Source organism: Sesamum indicum, linkage group LG9, assembly GCF_000512975.1.
Source record: "Sesamum indicum cultivar Zhongzhi No. 13 linkage group LG9, S_indicum_v1.0, whole genome shotgun sequence".
Taxonomy (NCBI): Eukaryota; Viridiplantae; Streptophyta; class Magnoliopsida; order Lamiales; family Pedaliaceae; genus Sesamum; species Sesamum indicum.
The window spans coordinates 3385258-3401821 of record NC_026153.1 but is presented as its reverse complement, the minus strand read 5'-3'; the positions used below and the strand labels follow the sequence as shown (position 1 = coordinate 3401821).

The 16564-nt window shown below is 37.9% G+C and overlaps 2 protein-coding genes across 3 annotated transcripts; one reads left to right on the top strand and one right to left on the bottom strand.

The window, feature by feature from the left end:
* Positions 1314-7339, top strand: LOC105170448 (chaperone protein dnaJ 6). 2 transcript variants are annotated; one of them, XM_011091209.2, is made up of 5 exons: positions 1314-1777; positions 3561-3732; positions 6412-6444; positions 6571-6665; positions 6819-7339. In XM_011091209.2, the coding sequence occupies exons 1-5, from the start codon at positions 1385-1387 to the stop codon at positions 7044-7046; spliced, it is 921 nt and encodes a 306-aa protein (XP_011089511.1). In that variant the 5' UTR covers positions 1314-1384; the 3' UTR covers positions 7047-7339. The 2 variants fall into 2 exon arrangements, with proteins under 2 accessions (XP_011089511.1, XP_011089512.1); XM_011091210.2 differs by lacking the exon at positions 6412-6444 and having other exon boundaries at positions 1316-1777.
* LOC105170447 (protein TOC75-3, chloroplastic) lies at positions 9815-14963 on the bottom strand. Its single transcript, XM_011091208.2, has 7 exons — positions 13658-14963; positions 13008-13229; positions 12813-12920; positions 12528-12719; positions 12059-12307; positions 10639-10893; positions 9815-10379 (listed from the first exon to the last, which is right to left on the bottom strand). The coding sequence occupies exons 1-7, from the start codon at positions 14855-14857 to the stop codon at positions 10140-10142; spliced, it is 2466 nt and encodes an 821-aa protein (XP_011089510.1). The 5' UTR covers positions 14858-14963; the 3' UTR covers positions 9815-10139.

The window sequence follows — 16564 nt, the reverse complement described above, 5'->3', positions numbered from 1 at the left end:
GGTTGGGGGGGGGGGGGGGTTAGTTAGGTTTTTTTTAATCAAAAAAAATCCGATGGTTAACAAAATAAGAAATAAGTAATGATAGGTATGACCCAAGAAGAAATATTAAAGCTCAAGCCAAGCCCACCAGTCCAAAAAAGTGTAGCCAACTAGGTCTAGCCTAAGTAGGAAGCACTCTACAATATGGCTCGGTCTAAGAGGGAAACTCAGTAGATTCAACCCAAGAAGGAGGCCCCCATGCAAGAGCCTGCTCAAGGATGAAGTATGCCCCAAGAAAGAAGCTCAATACGAAGGTTTGCAGCTCCTTTGCAAGCCCAGCCCGAGGGAAGGAAGGTGCCCAAAAGCCGGACTCCTCTCCCCCTAAGAGGACTCCTTGCAAGGCAGGAGTTTTCACAAGGAAGGAATCTTCCCTCATCCTAAGATTTGTTGCTCAAGACGTTCCTCGCCAGGCGCACAGCCTAGAACTCTTGCCATAGAGGGATCCTCCTCTATAAATACAAGGGACACCTCTCAACGGATTTCTCCCTCCACCTTTGAAAAACTCTCTTACTACTACTATGTCATTCTACAATTCCGTGTTCTTGCTTATGGAATTCTTATTTCTCTCACAATTTTTTGTCATAATTTACTTTTGTATTTACTTATTCTTAAATTCAGGACTAATTTAAGCATCAGAGTGCTAATGTGTTGTTTTATAGGTTCTCTTTCTCAAGAGTCTTCACTCAATTAGCCCAAATTCAAGATTAAGATTAAAAAACTTTGGCCCTGTGCTAAAATCGCACGCATCAAGTAAGAGTATAATGGTCACTTTATAAAAAAAGTTAACGCTGTTAGTTAGATCTAACGGAGATGAACGATTGAACTATATTTAAGAAAACAAATAGGGATGTTTTTGCCTATTTTTAAAATAAATGGGTGTTTTTAGCAGACTTTTTAAAGTATAGGGAGTTATGCATTTAAGCTTGAATATAATTTTTCAAACTATACAAAAATTATATGTAATTACAGCAGGAGAGGACATAGTTTTGATCCATCTAAATTAGTTATTAAATCATTCTTGATACCTCATGTTCCGATTTTATCAATTTTTATCCTCAAATTCTTTTAAAATAATAAAAGTTTGTCCACACCTTTAGTTGCTAAAATGTCCCTCCGCTAAATTTAGATAATTAAGACTAATTTTGATAATTTTTAAAAAAAATTGAGGATCAAAGTTGATAAGCTGAAAATACAAGTACCAAATATAATTTAATGACTAACTTACCAACCAAAAGTAAAATTATTCTGAAAATAAAAAATGTAAAATGGTGAAGAAACAACTCATACAAGTCGGAAACAATTCCAACCGTTAACTTCCAGCCCCAGGCACCTAAACAGCAAATCCATGTCATTGCCAAAAACCCACAACACCAACACGCATGAATTCAAGAACATGCATGGATTTGCCCATTCTTTGACATCACCATCAACTTTACCCCTAAATTCATTTCCCTTTCCCTCACTAAAATCGACTTCTTCAGCAACCCTTTGCAGAATCGGGTATGGGCATAAGATCGAACGGTCCGTGTGCACAGCTCACGCCTTTTTACACAGTTACAGAAGATATTATCACTACCGCAAGAAGAAGATAGGAAATTTTAGACGTTGCCAGGTTACAGCGAGTAGGAGGGAGTCCCCATACGAAGTTCTGGGGGTGTCGCCTTCTGCTTCCACCAAAGATATCAAAAGGGCTTATCGAAGACTTGCTCTTAAGTATCATCCTGATGTAAACAAAGAGGTAGCTGTCCTAGTTATCATCTAACATTATTTCGTGCTGTGACTCGTGAATTTAACTTTAAAGCTGTCAATTTTCTTTTCAAATTCTATTTTGGGGGCGCAGACACTCCTTTTATTCAAGTTATTTGCATTTTGTGTCTTGAATAGATCCTTCTTCGATTAGTGTAGATTATAATCTTTTTCTGCAATATGTAATTGTATAACTAGAATTTACTTATGCGAGATGATTGAGGAGGACAAAGACATAGACGAGATAATCCAACCTAGTCTAATTTACTTCTTAAACTATAAGAAAAGCATTACTGTAAACAAGATTGATGTCCTCTAATTTCAAAGAGGATAACAATGCATTTTCCATGCCCAAGCATGGTATGTAAAAAGTTAACTAAGTTTGAATGTGGGGAAAACTCATTTGAAGCACCTACTGTAGTTATGTTGCTGCAAGCATACAACAACTGTTGTCTATCAAACTGTGTGGAAAGCAGCTGGTACCACAGCGAGAGAATAAAAAGAATTCTGATGAAGATGACCCTGGAAAACTTCCACCAAGTTCTGAAGAAATGGTACTAGATGCGAAATCAAATCAATGGGTGAATGCTTATTCAAATTCATATTCTTTTGGCACTGTCAAGATCTGTCCAAATCACCAGTTGGCATCACTGTTTATCTTATAGTAGGCCTTGCTCCTTTAATTTTTAGCTGAATATCATTTTATTAATTTATATCCTGGCTTCATTTGAGAATCTTGCAATAATACCCTGGCTTACCTGAGATCAGATCCTTGCCATCATATCTTAATTACCAAAGCAGGCATAAGCAGAGTCATCCCATGTCCCTACCCACATGAACAGTTAGAAAGCAACTCCGTGGATAAGGAGATGAGTTATTCTCATGGTAGGAAGATTATTGTCTCCTCAAGATTCTTCTAAAATATTCCGAGTCACTGTTGCATCTTGCATCCCTCATGGAATTATTTTGGTAACCTAGATACCCTGCCACTTCCTCCCCAACCACCTCCTACTCTTTCACCAACTCACTCTCCTTCCAAAACCTGCTGATGGAAAATGGCTCTCGATACTTGTACTTTTCTTGTAGTCTGTGATAAATTTACTTATCATATCTAATTGTATCTTCAATGAAAATCAACCCCTTAAAACAACTAAATTTTCTTCACCTGACTGTCAATACTTTATTTGGACGTAAGCAGCTGTTTTAACTTTTCTTTGCTAACAACATATCTATTCAAGATTAATTTTGCGAGATATTGCACTTTTGAGTTCTTGATGCTATATGCCTATAAATTCTTAAACATGAATTTCATGTTAATCGAATGTTTTATCCGAGGGATAAAAAAATATACGAAACGGACAGAGTAAAGAAAAATAGTTGATAACCACTATGATGTTGAGAGACGTGGAAAGCTGAGGTGGTGGCAGTTTTGTTTCTGAGCTTGCTACCTGTAATTAACCATTTTGTTAGCTGTACTGTTGGTCTACCATGTATTGTCTTATCCATTAGGATCCTTCTCTATCTAGTCCGGCCAAATGAATTTCCACTCACATCAATATGCCATGTGCTAGTGTGAGCAAGGCTGATGATAAGAATAAACTTGTATGTATGACATGTATATCATACAGAGAAGGTAGCTTTCATTGTCTAGCAGCTATCTCTGTTACTGTGTCGTACATCTTGCTTTGTCTTCACTTTGTTGCAGATGCTATGTTTTGGAAGTCAGCTACTTGCAATAACTTTGTTATTCGAGCTCATTTTTATTTGTCATACAGGCTGGTGCTCAGGAAAAATTTATGAGGATTAAGCAAGCATATAATACACTGCTGAACTCTAAATCGAGAGGGAGATATGATTCTGGGAATCAGGGATCTGATTTTTCTTATTCTGCAACTGGAAGTTACAAGACAAATACTAGAGAAGCTGGAGAAGAGTTCTATGGCTTTGGTAAAACACTTGCTTGTGAAACCCACTTCTATGTCTGTCTTTCGACATCTTTATTTTTGTTAATTGGTTTTATCAAGGAAAGTACTATTACATTAGTAGATTTAGAAAGCATTATGCCACACTTTATGGGAGAAACTGTGTGCATATTTTTGTCTATACCTTTATGGTTAATTGTTCTACTTCAAAGTTGACGTCCTTTGGTGATATTTAGGCATTTTCCTAATAATGGAAGAATGACTAGATCCAAGGGTTATTGCCAGTGCTTGATGCAGGAAGACAGACTGCAGTGGCACTTTATGCTTAGATGTCAATGTGGCCAAAGACTAATGCCACTGCAAGGCTGATGTCAAAACTTCCCTTTGCTTTATTTTACTAAGTACATCTAGAACGTTTACCGAGTATGTCTTTGGATGTAAATTCTTATTTGGTTAACTCTTTGCATCTATGTACAAGTGCTCCTAAGTTTTGTTAGTTCCAACAAGCAATCTCTTGAGATGTCACCTGTATGGTTAGCATTTGTAAAGGTCAAGACTATATATGGTGAATAAATATGATGACTACTTTTATATTATGAAAAGCCAGTTGAAAACCAATTGAAAAGGTGAGAGTAGAGCATGTGATGCTCACAAAATGAAGCAAAATAAAATTTCAAATGCAGTAACATCTATTAGGAATTTTGCTTTTGGATTGAAGAAATCTAAAATTTCAAATGTCGTAACATCTATTACGAATTATGTTTCCAGAATGAAGCAAAATAATGTTTCAAATGCATTAACATACTTTAAGATTTTGAATTGTTTAAAAACACTGAATCATACCATTATTTTCTTTTGGCTCAAACTTTTGCTGTCTTAATATGAGGATGCAGGAGGATAGACTCTTCCAAATGGCAAAAAACTTAAGTTTACTTATCAACAGGTAATAAATAAAATTTGGTGTTTTATATTATATAGTGAGTGCAGTTATGTCCATATTGACACACTACGCACACTAATATGCCAATCTCACCTTTAATTTTGATTGAACAAAGCTGCCATCTGTCTTGCTTTCTTGTATGCATGTCCAATCAATAATATCTATTTGGTGTGAGCAATTCAAAACCCAATGATCATTAATCATGGACTCATTATGTTAATGAAGCAGATTTTCACTCATTAGTTGGTTTCGGTAATTGTAGAAGAGGGAAGCAAGAGAAATTGTGTAATTGAGTAGCAATTTGTCACGCTATGTAAAGTTCATGCAACAACCATTCTTAGGCATGAGAACTGAGAATACTTGAGTCCTTAGAACTGCCAGCCACTTTTACACTCTACAGTCGAAGGTGCACATTTTATCAGAAGAATGCTTTTATAAGGAAAAAGGAAAATAGAAGGGGTTGGGATGTCTGTGTTCTTTATTTTCCATTAATCATTTGTTAGATGTCTTTGGAAAGGAGAAGTTTGAGTATTACTTGTATTTTAGTTGCTTGGGTAAGAAACTCGAAGTAACTGGGCATAATTCCTAGGGTCATGCTATTTTTAGGTTATTGCATTGACATAATAGTTCCATATAATCTTACACATGTCTTGGTTTAATCGCTATTCGAACCATACCAGAGAAAGACAGATAGCACAATAATAAATTTCTACGACGTATACTGTTATGAATGGTTGTTTTGCTGCTTGCCTTTGTCAACTTGTGTCTGTCAATATGCGTATATTTTTCAGTTCCCAAAGGGGTTGAGTAAGAAATGCTATTGTATTATTTTGACCTCAAAGTTAGAAGAACTATTTTACTAGCAAATTAAAAATAAAACTTGCTGATGCACACATGCAAAATTTTATCATTGGCATGGGAAAACCTTCTGTTATAGTATAACTAGAAATAGGAATAATCCCTTTCAATAATTCAAAACTAAAAATTTAAAGTAGTGGATAATTATTATTAATAGAAAAATATATAGACATGATTTTAGTTTTCTTATTTGAGTTTATCGTAGATTCTAGACATATTTTGAAACTTTGGATAAAGATAGGCAACTATATTGATTCAGATTTGAGAAAGATATATTGTCCTAGGTGGTTAAATAGATTCCATTGGGCCGTGAAAGTTGCGTTCATGACATTTGCTTGGATATATTATACATAGATCTGGTTTCATGCTAATAACTATTTGTTCTGTACACCTTCATATTGATTTCATATGTAAATAAGGCAGGTATGGACACAGTTAAAGCATTTATATTCATTACAAATTCCTTTGAACACGTACATCATCGGTAACTCTCACTGTGGTCCATCAAAGCAAATGCAAAAGGAAAATGGGCTGACAGAATTTGTCACAGAGGACCAAAAGACTTAAAGTGTTGATTTTAGTTGGTTGTGGTCATAATGGAATGAACTTTAGTTTCTTGATATCTGTTAATCAGAAACAAGTCTTAAGTTCAAGGTACTTGTAAAAGTATTAATAAATGTAAGTTTGATTAACTGCATACAGTGGTGGTCCTACCCTAGACTTGCCCAGTTATTGCATAAACAGCTGCATACACGTTGCTTGATACTTAGGCTACGAATCTTTTCTCGTTGCTCTTATATGATTAATGTATATGAATTATGGCCTCATTCAGCAGTATGTCTTACCTTCTAGAGGAGATAAGGCTTTTCTTTTGTATTTTCTTATAGTAACCCCTCAATGATGCAGGTAATTTTTTGAGGGATGTACAAATAACACTAGGTGGATATATCCTCCTGCGAGACCACAATGACTGATAATTTCCTTACCTCAGTGTTAAATAATTTTGGATGCCTTACATTTATTTCAGTTTTTTAAGAAGCTGAAATTAAATTTTTGTTTCTGCAGAGGACTTCTTCAGAGATCTTCAGGAAGAATTTCGCAACTGGGAGACAAATGCTGCTACACAAGGAAAGCCAAAGAGCTTGTGGGAAGAACTAGCGGTGAGATGCTACTATATGAAACAGTTAGTTGGAGTTGTTCTTTTGAATCCGACTCTGTATCATTTTCCCACTGAATCTAAACATTAGCTTATGTCATCCTTTCTTTTTCTCTGTTTAATGCTGATGTCTCTTCATTACACTGGTACTGGGCAGGAAATTGGAGAAGAGTTTGTTGAGTTCTTAGAGAAAGAGCTGAACATCACGGATGCAGAGGCAGTTGAAAACAATGATGATACATCTTCAAAGGGATATGCATCGTATGGAACAAAGGAAGCTGCAACCGCTGATCAGAAGAAGGCTGATGAAGGGAGCAGCATTGATGACAATATAGATGAGATTGAAGCAGCCCTTGCGCAATTAAAAAAGGAATTGGGTCTCTAAGTGAGAGCAAGCTTCGAAATCTTTAAGTAAGGATGGAAATGTGAATATGTGAATGCTTCAGCCCCTCTTCACTTGGAATGATATCTCAAGTTCAGTTAGCTCTTGATATTGCACATGAGCAGCCTGCTAGCATAGGGGCTACTGGATCGCAGTGGTGTTGCAGAGTTCTTTTCTGTGTACGATTTCACGTAGTTGTACCTTTTTTAATCATTTTGGTGGTGTTGTGTTTACCTTAAATATATCTTCAGGAGATTTCAAACAAGTATAAATACATAAATTTCTTATTTGAGTGATTGGTTTAGTAGCGCCATAGTGTCAAATTCAGAAATATGGCGTAGAATCCATAACAGAATGAGAAGAATCAAAATTGACATGAGTGAATCATGCAATGGCTGACTCTCAACTAGATCAATATATGAGGAATGGCTAATAGAGAAGCATGAAACACACATGACGGTGTTCTTTATAATCAGGCATTATAGCTGCAGTATGAGAAAGAACGAGAAACATTAAATAAGGTGCAAAAGTATGAACACTGCAAATAATGTCCATATAATGGATTGCGTCTTTGTTTTCCGTGATACTAGAGTTACCCCATGGAAAATACAGTACCCGCCGGTGGGAGACCATCTAGTGTCATGACAAGAGGCCCAGTCGGCCAGTCAGTGTCAAAATAAATAGTGAGATAAAAGTCATCGTTGGCTGGAAAAGTGAGACCTTTTGATGGGCATCCCTTAAGATATCTGAGCAAATAAGTGGCAGCATCCCAGTGAAACTGACAGGGATGTTTCAGAAATTGAACTAGTTGCTGAACCCCATGAGAAACATAACACTCTTGTGAAGTTCAAAAATAACACTCTGTCCATGACTCGTCTGTAAGATTCAGGTCTGCAAAGAGGGCACCACCATCTGCAACCAGTTTGAGGCCTCGAGGAGACCTTTGTCAGTCAACATATCCAGAAGATACTCGCGTTGTAGTGCCAAGAGGATCAAGATGTTGCGTAATATCATGATTGAGTTCCTCAGAGGGACCAGTGAGAAGAACATCATCCATGGAAACAATAAGAGCCAAGATATTTGAGCTGAATGCTTAGAGAAAAGGCAATGATCGCAGCCAGATTGATGAAATTCAAAGGCTGAAAGTTTCAAGTTGAATTCTTGGTTCCATTGACATGAAGCGCTTCAAGCCATACTAGGACAAACCTGGTAGGGCAAGCTGTTTTGCATCCCTCATGAGGATCCACGTAGACCTCCTCATCCAAGTGCCCGTATAAGAAGGCATTATTAACATGTAATAGCAAGAAATAAACAAACTATGACGGCTTAGCAACAAGAGAAAAGCACTCAGAAAAATCCACGTCAATCGATTTGATTGTACCCCTTTGCTACAAGGCGGGCTTTATGGCAGACCTTAATTTTAGTTTGAATACCCACTTCAAGCCAATGGCTTTAAGGTTCAAGGTTCCTGTAAATACGACAAAGAGGCCAAAAAGGATGTGTGTTGGAGTACAAATATAGTGAGTACTTAACCAAGCTGGTGTTGTCTTGGTGTTGTAGTTGATGGTCTGATGGTGAAGAAAGAGGTGTGTTGTGAACTGAATGAGAAGCTGGTGCAGAATTCAGCATTTGAGGTGTTAGAAATAAAAGGTAGAGGGGATTGAGAGTTATCAGTAATTGTGAGGATTCCAGTTTGAAAGCAAAATGATCCTCATCATACATGACATGAAGGCTTATATAAAATCCAAAATAAGGGATTTTGGAGGTGGTGTAAGTGGGATTTCTAACTCGTTTTTTTTTTAAAGTACAATTTTATATTTTTAAAAGAGGTGTAAGTGTAAATGAACCCATGTTCATATACATAGATATTATGATTTGAGAAGAAACACAACACATGTGCATACACATAAGTACACACATACACATGCATTTCCCGTGTAAAATTATGAATACAAGTGATTATGTCACACTAAATACTTGTACGAGATATAGCAAAAATTTGCTTAATACTTATATAATTATATAAAATTAATATGATATGTTAAATTTAAGTTTTGGTTATAAATGTTGTTCTGTGACTTTCTTTTAAACTAAATAAATAAATGTAATAACTATCATGAATTTGATAATACATTTGCAAAAAGCATTGTGAAATTTAAAAGATAAAGACTATAATTTCATGTAGAGGAAAGAGAAACGAAAAAAGAAAAGAAAGAACGAAAGAACCATAAATATAATGCACACCAATGTAGTTAACCTACAACCCTCAACCTTAACTAAATAGTATCGATATAAAATATATGTATTTTTTACATCTACTTATACGTTTATTATTATATTATTATATATTAGAATGAACAATTGAACCATATAATATTTTTATATGATATTTACTATGTAAGCTATATATCTATGCAAACACATGTATGTAATAAAGATAACTTTTCTCCACTTATCCAAACATAAATTTCACTATTTTGTCTCATATAAGATACGAAAAATTTGGGAAAGTATTCGCTGCTTCTCCTTGCTCACAAGTCACAAGTCCTCTCATTCAAACATTATACTTGAATCGAATTACTGATAATGAAAATCCTTACAACCATATATATCTCCACATTAGATTCAACTTTTATTCTCTTACTATCAAGCAAATATGGTCTTGAAGTTAAAAACCATATGCTGCAACTCCGCTTGAGCACCAATCTAACTTTTTCCTGTAATACATTCGTATAACATGTGATGATGTATATAGTTGATTCCAGCATCACTTGAAAAGTATAGTATAGTGTTAGTCCTTATAGGAAAAATCACAAGGTCCGCAACCTGAACAATAGATCACACTGAAAAGGTTGAGGTTTAGCATGCCCACACCCATTATGCTCTCCTACATTATCGAATGCAATAGTAATGTTTGATTACTTAGTCTATAACATGAATCATAAATGACACGTTATGCTAAACTGAAAATAAAAATAATAACCGAGTTTAACGAAAATCAGAGTCGTGAAAATATCTAAGAAAATCATGAACACTTCCGAAAGAGAACCTATAGCCTCAACTCAAATTTTGGGAAAATTCCGAGAACGGCACCTCTTAGAATCTTTCTCCAAACCGGAAGAATATTGCACCAGTTCCCGAGTTCTGATCAACAGCATACTCTGCTCGCACCAATCCTAACTTCACCCCAGCACCATATGAGGATCCATGACCCATTCTCCTGTACACCTCCGTGGGGTTTCCTTTGACATCCTTTGAGCTCCCAAGGTCATTCCCATGCTCCGCAAACACATAGACGTGTGTGTTTCTTATTGGTATCCGCAGCTCAGCAGCCAGCTACATGGAATCATGTGCATCAAATGTCAAATGACTTGAAGAGAAGTCGTTGTATGAGATGCTGATAAATTGTAAATCAAGTTAAAAGCACAAGGAAAAATGATAAATAGTAAAACTTTGGATGCAAAACCAAGTTTCAGCAAATGAATAACCTAAGTAATCTTATTGCGTTATTTTTACTTATGATCAAATAGAAGAACTATTTTATTTTCATTGGTACAGTAAATTATGTAATTGGAATTAAGTGGCATTACCATACCTCGAGTATATTTCTTGCGGCTCCCAACTCTCCCATGTTATAACCCCGGACAGAATAAGGTCCCCCCAGGGTAAAGGCATCATAACTGGGAAGGTCCCCAACACAGCCACCGTAATGGCCATGGAGGACTAGAACCGGCGGTGGTGGCTTCCCAGCACCTTCCTCCACTTGCTTCAACTGGAGAAATCGGGTCACCGTTAACTGATGGCGATTAAAGAACGGAAACTTGCTACCAATTCCAAGTCCTTGGTCAAGCTGCAGAAGATTAAGAAAAAAATGAAAGAATAACTAAGTTTACGGTAACCTCCATTATATATGAGAAATATTATGTCGATAAAAAGGATGTGAAGATACATAACCAACTTTCTAATGAAATAAAGATATACCAACTGGTTCTTGATGCTAAATTAGTCAGCTAAGGTCAGAAAATTCAATTCCTGAAGAAAACAAGGAATTACTCCTAGAATCCTTTAGATATGAGCCAATTAGAAGAAAGCTGTATCAGTATGTTAAAAACTCTATTAATTGATTCTTCTGTGTCTCCAACTCCACCTTCTAAAACTTGATTAAAATGAAGACAAGATAAACCTATTAAGATCAACCTAGAATGCGAAGAAAATATCAGAAGATAAAAAGACCAGAAAAATGAGTTTCCCACTCAATGGCTTAAAACATTCAGCAATTATATAACACTTCTAATACTGACTCAAAGTGCTAAGAATGTTGCAAGAAGCTAAAAATGACATGGACCTAAAATAACAATGAAACTGCAATGCACATTTTGGACCAAGAGCTAAGAGAAACAGACAAGATTCAGAAAACTAATTTACTTCAGTTCGGCTAATTCACTAGAGGTTCCACTTCAGACAAATTATAGAACCCGGTTGGTTTATGCTTCAATCTGATGTCCAGTTGAAGCATGAACCAGTTTTACTTGATAGAAGTATGTTGCTTAGCTGTAAATTTGACCTGCAACAGAAGCTAACATATAATGCACATAAGGTAGACCATAGTAATTTATTTTAGAAAGCATTCTAATTCTGCCAGTTTGGTTCCAAGCAGAACCCATACAAGCTTTATTGGATAGAACACGATTCTAGGTAATGCAGGTTGCCCAAACTCATTTGAGCAAATCACCTCTTCAATCCTGGGGATACTTACTAAATCTCATACTAGCAGTGTCATATATCAGCAATGTCCAGTAAATGAAGAGAAGCAAGAAAAAACTAAATCATATATCTTGAGTACTTAAAACCTTCCATGAGGAGCTAATTTAAAAAATAGATGCTAATTGGTATCTTCTTTGTCAAGTTGGGGGTGGACAGAATTGAAGGAATTTATTGTTCAGATATAAAACATAACAAAGGGGCTATGAAGATATCAACTTGAACTCAGTCTGAAGCAAACGCCATTTTCTCACCTGGAATACATTTCTCTCACCAACTATAGCCCCATTTAAGAATTTGGTATTGTCACGAGTTATATTTGCCTGCAGAAATGCCATACGGTCAACTCCAGTGCCACTGAGGGTCGTGGGAGGTCCATCTGCACTGACTCCACCACTTGGCAGCACTCTTTGACCATTTGCAGCAATATGACTGCTTTCATCACGTGTTGTTATCTCCTCCATCACAAGTCCATAAGTAAATTTGCTTTGGCGCGTGAAATTCTGCAAGAAATACATTAGTTAACTCCCACCCTTGACTTATTGACACCCAAATATTTAGTTTGCACGACATATATCTATCAGCCAATCTTTCTTTTCTTTTGAATCAGTAAAAAATAGCAACTTACAACAGAACCAATATAAGAATTACTTGTTCCAATTATCAGGTTCAATAAAATTTAGGTAAAATATGTAACACCATCAAGAAGGAAAACATGCATACCTCCGTAATATTGGCTTTAACTCCAGCCCTGTCAACCCAGATAGGGGGAACTTCTTCGATTCCAGGTCCCCCGGTGAAGACTGGACTTAGCTTTCTACTATTGAAGCAGCTAGCACGGAAGGTACGGTTGCGAGGATTGTACACGCCATCTAGATATGGATGGACATACTCTAACTTGAAAGCAAGATCATCCTGTACATGCATTTACACGAATATAGAAGTGCTATAGACAAAATGGTACTTCATTCTTAAAAAGAAGCTTCAGGAAGATCAAAAGTAAATCACCTGCGGATTGAGGAAGTTGCTGGTGGTCACTGAACCAAGAAGTGACCTATTCAAACCTTTAATATTTCGATGCTCGAAAGAAACAGTTCCACCTGGTTGGATTGAAGCCTGAATAGCATTTTTTACAAGCAAAAAAGAAACTTTCAGCAACCAAATTATACAACTTCAATAAAAACTTAGGATTGCGTTCTTTACCAATGTAGGACGACCACCACGACCTGGAACAATACTCCACTCTGTACTAACTTCAGCAGACTTCTGTTCCAGTTCCTTCAACTTGACCTCAACAATAATGCCCCCCTCATTCTTCTCATCTGGACGTGGATTTACCTCAATGTTGGAGAAAAGGGCTAATGAATTTATATTTCTTAGTGCTTGCTTCCCAGCCTCAATATTAAAAACTTGTCCTTGGCGAAGCTGTAAACAATGTTACAACAACATCATTAAGTAATCCTAATCATACCAGATATAAAATCTGGAAAAAGAAGACAATAATTTGACTACTCAACCACACTAAAATCATTATTCTACTACGCTGATAACAGAGGCAGTAACCAATTGGGCAATAGAATTACATTGATTACTTTCAATTTCCAAATAGAAGTATAAAACAGACAAGTCATATTCATGTATGATTACAGATAACTCCAAACAGAGAGCAGATATCATTTTCACATGGTGCATCATATTAAAACGAGAACCGTTAACCGGGAAATTCATATGATACATTGACAGTAACTCCTCAGACAGATAGTTAGTAACTTGGAAACCAGTGCACAAGGCCCCTTAATTATTTGCAAAAATATCCAATATATGTGAGTATAACTAAAACAGTTAAAACTAACCTGCTTTGGCAATTCTCTCTTTATCACAGGGAACTGTGTATTCCCCTCGCAAATATTCCCAAGTTTATCCTGGAACTGAATCACTAACTGCGTAATATCACCCTCCACCACTTCACAAACCACCTCCTTTGTATTCAAATTGCCAAAATTCACAACTTGTGCACATGCATATCCATTCTCGTGATACCACTGCTGCACCCTATCCCTAATCCTCTGCAGCAACCGTGCACTGACCTTGCCCTGCTGCCTCAACATCTGCAATATCTCCCTCTGCACAGGTATTGGCAACAAACATGGCCTTGACCTCTCAATTCTCCTCCTGTAATCCTTCTCCTGACTCCTATAGTACTCCAATCTCTCCTTCTCAGTCATATCAGGGTCCATTTCAATAGGCTTGGATTGCGGCATCAATCCCACGTTAATACATCTGAATCTATCAGCAGACTGCCATGTGGACTCCAGGAACGGAATGGTTATACTAATGGTGCCATCCGGATTCGTTTTTGTCTCCAAATCCACTTTCTCAAACATTCCGCAGGTGGCTAGGGTTTCCAGCTCCTTCTGGAGCTGCGCCTTGGTGTAAATGCCCCCAGGCCGGAGAGACACCATCTCAAAGAAGGAGTCTTCCGTGCCAACCGTTGAGCCGCGTCGTCGATCAAGGAACAAGATTTCAGAAACTTTGTATTTCTTGAAGCCGCTGAGCTTGTTTAGCTGAACCACAATGTTGGCCGGCAATCCATGGGAATCCCATTCTTGTTGGGGCTCATCGTCTTTAGCAATAGCCGCGGGAGAGAAAATGCGAGTCCAGAAACAACCACCTTCCCCTCCATCACTTCCTCCTCCGCCACCGCCACCTCCACCTCCACCTTGGCCACCGCCGCCGCCGCCGCCGAAGTTAAAAATATAGCCGCTGCCGGAGAAGACAGGTTTGGCAAGGTGGAATAGGATGCAGGAGGCAGCGGAGGGACCAAGAGATTTGGGAGAAATTAGGTAGTTGAGAAGAAAAGGTGGAGATTTCGAGGGTTTAGGGTTTTGAAGGGAGGAACTGAGGGCGGCAGATGGGAGATTAGATTGAACAATCGATTCCGGGGAGTGGAGGCGGGAGACAGAGGCGGTGGCCGATGATTTGGAGCAGCGGCGGCGGGAGGCGGCAGAGGATGTGAGGGGTAGGAGATGCGCCGGAGCGGCGGAAGACGACATTGGTGGCGGAGTTATGATAAGACTTGGGACAGTGAGACCGAGAGAAAAACACTGGGAGTGGAAAAAAGGGGTTTATAAAGTGTGTGGGGATTTCGGATTGCCCCTTTGCCTAATGTAATGTAACGCTCCTACCTATATAAAATTTAATTAATAATTTTCTTTTTTATTAGCAACATTGCAAATTTGATGTAATGTGCTTAAATTTATTTTAATTTTATAATAAAAAAAGCGTAAGCAGTGGCGCCAAGCCAACTCACTCCCTTCCAAGCAGTAATAATGTTTATAATTTGAAAGGAATAAGGTAAACTCTTATTCTGTCTCATCTGCTCTGCTCAAGAATTAGCGATCCCCGCGAGAGGTCAACCTGAAACAGTCCATTTAAACTGAACCTCACTGTGTGTGTAACCTTCTCACATCTTGTTCAATACGTACATGCAATTAAAAAAGAGGTGGTTATGCGACTCAATTTCATGTCCTGCATCACACAAGCAATAATGTTGGTTCAAGTTCTGCATCCATATACATCTTGTCTAATGTTGACAACCTATCCTGGACCCTCCACTACAAAATAAAAACGTCCCTTGCCACCTTGAAAATTCCTGTCATAAGCGATTGCCACAACACTGGAGTTGTTTGCTCAGCAGAAAACTTCATGCCCTCATCAATAGAATACTTTCCTCCTAGTGATCTCTACCTGATTGTGTCACGCCCTTGCAATGGTGGGAGGTTAGAGGTGATCTCATGGACTTTGCTAGATGAATACGTCTGCCATCTCCAATCATCCTAGTGGGTCACCTCACTCAATTTTCACGATTCCTAGAGGCCTGTGATCATGGGACCTCCTGGAAATTTTGCTGACAAAACGCTATCTCGGTCCCATGGCTCGAGCCAAAACCAGAACTTCAATACTGGAGACCTACTTGAAATCTGTCCCTAAACTTCAATAACTGCTTCCATCCTCAAGTCCCAGTCCTTCCGTGAATTGTCTGCAAGGACTTGTTCCTCAATCTATAACGTAGCACCCATATAGACCTGTTCTTTGTTACCAACAACCGAAGGTGCTTGCACATCATAGCCTAGTTCTGAGGGAGGATAGAGGTAATGCCCAGCCCCCCACAATAAATGTTCTTGCACACAGTTGTCCACGACCTTGGTAACCCTATTCGCTGCCGAGCCCTTCCACTGGAATTGCCTATTCCGTTGCTCAAGCTATTTAATAACCTCTTTTGGCAAGGCAAAGACTGCAGCAAATACATGTGAAGGTGGATAACACTGACTTAATTAGTTGGAGTCGACCCATAAATGAAAGTGAATGCATACTCCAGCTGTGAATTCTCGCCTCCAACTTATCAATGATAGGCTGCCAGTGTGACCGAGTGAGCCTGATAGATGTAAGGGGAACCCCAGGCATTTAATTGGCCTGCAGGACTTCCCAACACATGCTGCAGCGCTGCACTTAGTTCTCCTGCACTTCTAGAATCAAATAACATTTTGAAGGTACGTGTAGTTCTTATAACTAAATCAAATAACAATTCTGTAAAATAGTACCCTTCAAAAACCATGTGATAGATTAAGACAGGTATTCATTCACTATTTAAGAATAATAATGAATTTGTTAACTGTAAAGTCCTAGCTGAGGTTCAGATGTCACATTTACAATGCAATGATTCAACCAGAACTTGCGTTAACACCCCCCCCCCCCCCTTT